General features: G+C 42.3%; 1 protein-coding gene across 1 annotated transcript in view; it reads left to right on the top strand.

Annotated features, from left to right (window-relative positions):
- MTM1 (myotubularin 1) overlaps window positions 1–2333 on the top strand; it is a 74541-nt gene extending 72208 nt beyond the window's left edge. Inside the window, exons 13-15 of the mRNA XM_018552594.1 lie at window positions 146–259; window positions 348–524; window positions 1951–2333. Coding sequence (XP_018408096.1) covers window positions 146–259; window positions 348–524; window positions 1951–2109 — 450 coding nt within the window. The 3' untranslated portion in view covers window positions 2110–2333. The remainder of the gene's footprint in view (window positions 1–145; window positions 260–347; window positions 525–1950) is intronic.
- The last annotated feature ends 5431 nt before the right edge of the window (window positions 2334–7764 follow it).

Raw genomic sequence — 7764 nt, 5'->3', positions numbered from 1 at the left:
CCCCCTCTCTCTCCCTCTCTCTCCCCCCCTCTCTCTCTCTCTCTCTCCCCCTCTCTCTCTCTCTCTCTCTCTCTCTCTCTCTCTCCATCCCTCTCTCTCTCTCTCTCCTAAAGCACAGTGGTAATTTTTCTTTCTTCCCTCCCAGTTTCCAACAGCGTTTGAGTTCAATGAACACTTTTTGATTACAATCCTGGATCACCTTTACAGTTGCAGATTTGGATCATTCTTGTTGAGCTCTGAGTTTGCCCGGGAAAAAGAGGTAAACATATATGTGTACATTGACCAGCTGTGTTAACTTGCCGCTTCTCTTTGTTGCCCAATTTTTAAAACGTTGTGTCTCTTTTCAGAAAGTAAGAGAAAAAACACAATCTGTATGGTCTTGGATAAACAGTGAGAAGTCCAAATATATCAACCCCTTCTACACAAAGGAGTTGAATCGGGTGCTGTATCCTGTGGCCAGCATGCGCCACCTGGAGCTGTGGGTCAATTACTACATCAGGTGGAACACAAGGATAAGACAACAGGTAACTATCCGAAGTGCTAGGATTATGGTAATGATTAGATATAAACACTTTTGGCTCATGCACACAAAAAAAGTTGTCTCATCAGTAAAGCGTGCGCTTTTTGTTTTGTTTTTTTTTCACAGATCTAAACACAGTTGAATTGTTTCCTATGGGCCATGCACATGGTGCATTCTTACACTGCATTCAAATTCTTTAAATCAAAATAGAAAAATCTGCAATCACATTCCTGCCTATGGGCCATATTTAATGCTGTACACATGTAACCGTTACTACACAATGTTTACATGCTTACAGCGCAAATGTACTTAAGGTGCCCATACACCTTACGATTATCAGACGATGTTCGTATGCGATCAACTTTTCGTCCGATAATTGTATGTGTGAATTGCAGTGTCCGACCGACATTACTGTACAATCGTACGACTTTTGACGGTCAAGCATGTTTGAAAACTTTGGTAGATCGTACGATTTTCGTAAGGTTGCTGGCGTTTCCGTCCATCAAAAGTCGTACGATCTACACTGCGCTTGCGCTAACGAAAATACGGCAAATCAATTACCGCATTTCGTCCAGGTGCTTTTCGTTAATTACGGCTAAATTAATCTTGCGATCATCAGGGCAGGATGGGGCTGCCGTACGAAAAATCGTACGACTATTCGATCATCGGACTGAAAGTTTTGTCCGATAATCGTAAGGTGTATGGTCACCTTTACTCTGTTGGCCTGCTCAGGGCTGACATGTAAATATCAACCATGTGTAATCAGCTTGATTACACACAGGTGAGTTGGCATGCTGGCCCTGAATGGATGCTTAGCGTCCCTAGCAGCTAATAAGCTATATTTTGCACAAACATTACATGTGGTTACAGTGGGCAATATGTAATTCACATGGTACAGAGTGGAGAACAGTGTAGTTTACAATGTACTGCCCAGTGTAAAGTGGAGTACGTAATCCACAGTGTAAAGTGGAGAGGGGTAAGAGGTCTGTGGAGCTGCACCCAGAGGGCAGGGGTCTGCCATCTGAGAAGCTACACCCAGGGGACAAGGGCGAGAGGTCTGAAGAGCTCCACCCATAGGAGAGGGGTAACAGGTTTGTGACTTAAAACTATTTAAGCCAGAGGGTAGCATGACTAGCGCTTTCAAAAAGAGGTCTGGAGTGGCAACCACTGTATAGTGCTGTTCGACCAACAATTTTTACCCTGCTCTTTGGACAAAAATCTATTAAAAAAATTAAAAGTTTTTTTTTTTTCTTTTCTGTTAATGAAGTGGTGCCAGGTGGGCCACACACAGCTTGAATTTCAGGTCAGCAGGATTCGGCCACAATTTGAGCAGCCAGCTTTACTCCTATGACAGGTTTCTTTTCAATGGGCACATTGGGATAGACTTTAGCTTGACTGACTTCTTCATGTTTTTGTCTCTAAATCAACAGCAGCCAAACCCTGTAGAGCAGCGTTACATGGAGCTGTTGGCAATACGTGACGACTATGTCAGGAAACTTGAAGAACTTCAAATCTCCAACTCACCAAAAATGAACAATTCTTCCACCTCGCCGCCCTCACCGTCACGAATAATGCAAACTCCTTTTTGAGTGAAGCGAACTTTGTATGAAGTATGGATACCGGCTGTGCTATTTTTCAGAAGGCCATTTTGAATGATGCCTTATTTGAAGGAAGGTGGAATCTTCGCGGTTGAACAAAAATGTGCCTTTTTTAAGATCTTGAAATAGTCTCCTTTTTATATGTTGCACTGGTATGTAGAGCTTGTTATACAATATGTAGACATGATTACTTGGGATAGCTGTGAACCAGATCAAGTCGGGGGAAAAAAAGCAGCTTGTTTTACCATATTTGCCATACCAGACTTCTGAATTTTCTTTTTGTATTTGCTTCTTTTCTTCCTCATTGTCCCTGGCAGTCCTCATCTTCCTTTGTAGTGTGTACCAGAGTCACATGTTCCTTGTGCAGGTCACACAGAGCTAACCATCCTCTATGTTGTAAAGCTGTACCTCTCAGTATTAATGGGCTCCATTGTAAGCTATTCAAAATAAATAAACCCCACGGCTTTCTGTACTGTAACTGTGCAAAGAAATAAAAACAGAGGGCGTATAGTTTTCACATCGCGCCCCTGTATATTTAGCACATCTTTTCTAAGTCATCTAGCATTGAAGTGCCTGAGAGTTTGGAGAAAAGTTTGCAGTTTTATGTTGTTTACTACATTCTCCTGCCACAGGAAAAACCCCGAAAGACTGGAAACCTGAATTAAAGGAGAACTATGGGGTTAGGACTTTTCCACATAGTTCTCCTAAGGGTAACGGGAGGACACAAACTAGCGTCCTCCCGTCACCCTAAGCTCAGTATACCACAAGATACAGCTCGCGGTATACTGAGACGCAGCGGCCGGGACGGATCCCGACATTGCTGCGGGATTGACAGCTGGCTCTGCCTATCCAGAGACAGTTGTGCCCTCCCCCGTCCGTTGCGCCAGTCAACGCTGGAGGGGGTGGAATCCCTGCACGGAGCTGTGAGTCACGGCTCTCTGCAGGGATAGATCGAGAAGTGAGCGACGGTATACTGAGACGCTGAAGCGGATCCCGACAAATATGTCTGGATCCGCCCAGCTGCGTGAGTGACAGCTGGCTCTGCCCATCTAGAGGCAGAGCCAGCTGTACCCGCCCCCTCCCTGTCCGTTCCGCCAGTCAGCGCTGGAGGATTGGAGGGGGGAATCCAGCCACTCCCCTGTCACGGCAGAGAGCTGTGACAGGATCGAGAAGTAAGCGAACGCCGGTATGTGTTCGCTCACCTCCGGATCTACTGAGCCAGCCTGTGACAGTCTCATTGTAACAGGTCGGCTAGAACTATAAGGCGAGTGAAAAGCACTCACCTCATAGTTCTCCTTTAAAGTTCACACCTGAAGTGCAGTGGTTTCCAATGAGTGTGCTTGCTGCATGTGCCCATGCTAAAGAGCACCTCTGCACCCATAGGAATGATTCCAAAATGTGAAAATTATAAAATCATTGTTTGAAATAACCCCCCTCCCCTCCATGTACTGAATTATGGATGGTCTGCATATTCAGAAAGTTTTTTTACATGTCTGTGAAGATTCTCATTAGACATGTGCACTGCCAAAAAATTCGTTTCGTTTTAAATTCAGATTTGTGTTATTTCGTTTTTCAGGATTCGGGTGTGAAAGTCGATTCGGAATTCGGACGAAATTCGGTAGCGTTAGTACGAACGTTCGTTTCGTTTTCTGTTCTTATTCTGTTCTTATTCTGTTCTTATTCTGTTCTTATTCTGTTCTTATTCTGTTCTTATTCTGTTCTTATTCTGTTCTTATTCTGTTCTTATTCTGTTCTTATTCTGTTCTTATTCTGTTCTTATTCTGTTCTTATTCTGTTCTTATTCTGTTCTTATTCTGTTCTTATTCTGTTCTTATTCTGTTCTTATTCTGTTCTTATTCTGTTCTTATTCTGTTCTTATTCTGTTCTTATTCTGTTCTTATTCTGTTCTTATTCTGTTCTTATTCTGTTCTTATTCTGTTCTTATTCTGTTCTTATTCTGTTCTTATTCTGTTCTTATTCTGTTCTTATTCTGTTCTTATTCTGTTCTTATTCTGTTCTTATTCTGTTCTTATTCGGTTCTTATTCGTTTCTTATTCGTTTGCAGCAAAAGTGACATTTGAGGGGGAAAAAATATTTTTCTCCTCTAATGTCACTTTGCTCCAACGAACGAAACGAATAAGAAACTAATAAGAACAGAAAACGAACCGAACGTTCGTGCGAACGCTACCGAATTTCGGAAATGGAAATTCGGATTCGTTTGCATTCGTTATGTCTGTAATTCGAAATTCGGATACATCCGAATTTACGAAAATTCGTCCAAATTTCGATTCGGAACGAAACGAATCGCACATGTCTAGTTCTCATCCATCCAGGTCATGGTATATCTGTAAAAATTAAGTCAAGGCAACTGGACTTGCTGTATTTTTCTTGAAGGCGTTTCACTGGTCATCCAACCAGCTTTCTCAATTCAGAATGACTTGTACAAAAATTATCTGGGAATAAATATGATGAATGTCGCTCCAATCCACATAATCTGTTAGTGGCAACCAGGTGTTGATTGCATTTGCATAATTGGAGCTAGGAGGTGTTAATAACCTGCCCAGGGAGAGGTGTTAAAACTGTACAAGTCATTCTGAATTGAGAAAGCTGGTTGGATGACCAGTGAAACGTCTTCAAGGAAAATACAGCAAGTCCAGTTGCCTTTACTTATTTTCTACAGATACAGCAGTTTTACATGTTTGTTAGAATCAGACTTCTGTTTTACTTAAGCTGGTGCGTGCTCCCTTTAATAAATGTGTCATCCTACACCACAATAGTTCATTTTAAATGAAGTCCTCATCTTTCTGCCCTGCAGAACCTTAGAACAGCCTATCTTTCTGCCATCAAACCAGTCTATACGCCCACACCTGTCTATGGCCAGGTACACACATTGTTCTACTAACCCTAGCCCATAATTGTTCAGAATTGTGTCCTTGTCCCACTAAAATTCAGACCTTCCCTAGTTGTCAAGATATTACAATTTCCATCTTTAAGAACGAAGCAAAGGACCGATAAAGGACTGTCTATGTACTGTTCAGGTAATACCACCTAGTAATCAAGTACTTCTATCAAATGGGGCCATTAGGAGAAGATCACGATGCAGGATTATCATTTACAGCAGCTTTGTAAATATGTATTTTTTGTATAATTACTACAAAATCTTTTAGAAGCCACTTTATAAAGAAACTAAAAACGAGCTTCTTCATTGTCCCTTCTGAAGTAGTATTAAACTAAGGAATCTAGATCAAAACAAATCTACATTGCCCAACAAAATATTTCTTTACATCTTTGCCCTGGCAGTTCTAGTCCACATGTTTCAGAACAGCTGGCTCCAGCTCTGTCTGCACTCCTTCCCTTAACTTCCTGTCTAGTACAAGATTTCAAAGAACAGCAGCTGTCTATCTATTAGCTTTGAGAAGGGAGGGGCAGGGTAGTGGCTTGCCTTGGGGTGTGTGTGAGAGCACACACAGGGGTGGCTCCACCCTGCAAGCACCCTAAAACAGGATATCAGGGCCAGTGCTGGGGGGGGGGGACCAGCTGATTCTGCAGGAAACAAACGTTTAAATGTCAAAGAGCAGCAGCCATTCAGTGATATAATCAGCATTTAACAGATTAAAACCCTTTTGGCTTTAATATGACTTTAAAGCAATGTGTGTATAGTAGAGAATATCCTGTTATGTAGTATCAGTCTGTGAAGAAAAACTACAGCTAAGGTGTCAGTCCAGTTGTACAATGTGCTGATTGGTGAGCAGTACGGTTCATCAAACTTTCCAGTCCTGAGGACATGATGATTTTATGTGCAAAATACAGCTAACACATTTCTGGCCTCTCCCCCCTTCTGCACAGCCACAAGCACAGAGGACCAGTGCTGCTTTCAGTGCAGACCTTCCATGGCAAACTTCTGCCATATATTGTAATCGTCTGACTGATGAAGCAACCAAAGACTCTAAGAAGAGGGGAGAACCCTGAAACATGTTGGTTCTATATTCAATCAAGTCTTTTTATATAAAATCACAAGGCTTTCATGACTTTCCCTGAAATTGACACGTTTGATTCACAGTGCTCGTCACCATAGTCGCTGCACCTTTGACTGACCAACCACGCCAGATCTCCACAAGTCAAACCGCCACAGAGAACCCTCTCCGTAAATAACTATTGGCGTAAACAAAGTATTTATTAAATTGAAAGATCCAGCAGGGGTGGGGTCTGTTCTTGTAGTGGTTTTATTACTACTTGTTCTGCTAGGAGGTCATGAAATGAGGGAGAATCTTCCCAATAAGACATCGCCAGCAATAAAAACATGACCAAGGGTCCCAAATCTTCCCTCATGTCATAAAAAATGGATGGCGTTCCTATTGTTACTGATCAGGAGTGTGGATTATGGCAAACCCAACATTATGTTTAACTCTTTGCTATTTTATTGGTATTTGTGTATCTTCGATGTGTCACAACAAAAAGGCTGAACTGTACAATTTGTTACACTTTGTAATGGTCTCAGAAACTGCTAAACTACTTTCTGGCAAGTTTTGGTGAAATGGATTCCTTTACAGGTTTGCCTTAAAGCTGGGTCTGTGTTTTCAGATCAGGTTGTGCAGGCAGCTGTTCAATAGATTTCCTATAGGTCTGAAAAGAAGCCGAGTAAAGCCAGAGTGCACGCAGGTATCCCATTGTTAGGAACCAACCTTTCTGACCACTGATATTTTCTTCCACCATTCTTATCCAGTACTCTGTGCATGCTGGTCAATCTTTCTGTTACTGTCTGCCATTGCCAGGGTTATCTCTGTTCACTTCTTTATTAAGAGAGAGGAATGGAAAATTGGGAATTCTATGATATTAAATCGCTTTGTACACACATTCCATCTTTAAATCCTTGATGCCTCACACAACTGCCCCTATCATGCTCCTGTACTTCACTGTGTGTAGTCACCTTTTAAAGACCATCCCTACATAGATTTATTTTCAGTGGGCATTGGTGGGTTGACTCACCCTTAACTTCTTAGGTCTCTGACACCCGAAGCCAAACATGACTGAATTAGTATCTTCACATCCCTTCGACAAGGGATGGGGATGACATTGTAACGCCTGCAGTGTTACCTTGTGCTAATCCCTGAAAAACAGACTTCTTTTTACTGTGTGAAATTGCCTCTGAAAGCTGGTCAGAGATATTAGACAGCATGCACAGTGTAAGCAATGAATGCTAACCCGTTGCATGCATTCTTGCTTGTATTGGGCAAGATGTGTGCGTCTTTACACGGAGAAGGCAGTGACAATGGTGACTGGCCAGAAAAATCCAACTGCTGAGCTGCTCAGACCAGTATGTGGTAGGTTTCTGCTCACACTTGAAAGTGCCCATAGATATCACAGCTGAACTCCCATGGCAGATTTAACCTAAGGCAGCCTAAAAACATTTTGTAGTGACCCCTTTACCATTTAGGGCTTGTTCACACCAAGTGCAGAGCAGTTACAAAAACGCATCAAATGTATTCCAATGGTATTTTGGGCTCTGGTTCACACCACAGTGTTCGGTTCCAGAGCATGAGGAAAAACTGCAGCATGCCCTATTTGTTCTGCTCTGGAATGCACCAAAACGCATGCAAACACATCAAAAACGCATGCAAATGCTCCGAAAGCCGATTTTTAGGCTAA

This window comes from Nanorana parkeri, unplaced genomic scaffold (genome assembly GCF_000935625.1).
Source record: "Nanorana parkeri isolate BGI_ZX_2015 unplaced genomic scaffold, ASM93562v1 scaffold93, whole genome shotgun sequence".
NCBI lineage: Eukaryota > Metazoa > Chordata > Amphibia > Anura > Dicroglossidae > Nanorana > Nanorana parkeri.
This window is presented reverse-complemented; position numbering and strand designations above follow the sequence as displayed.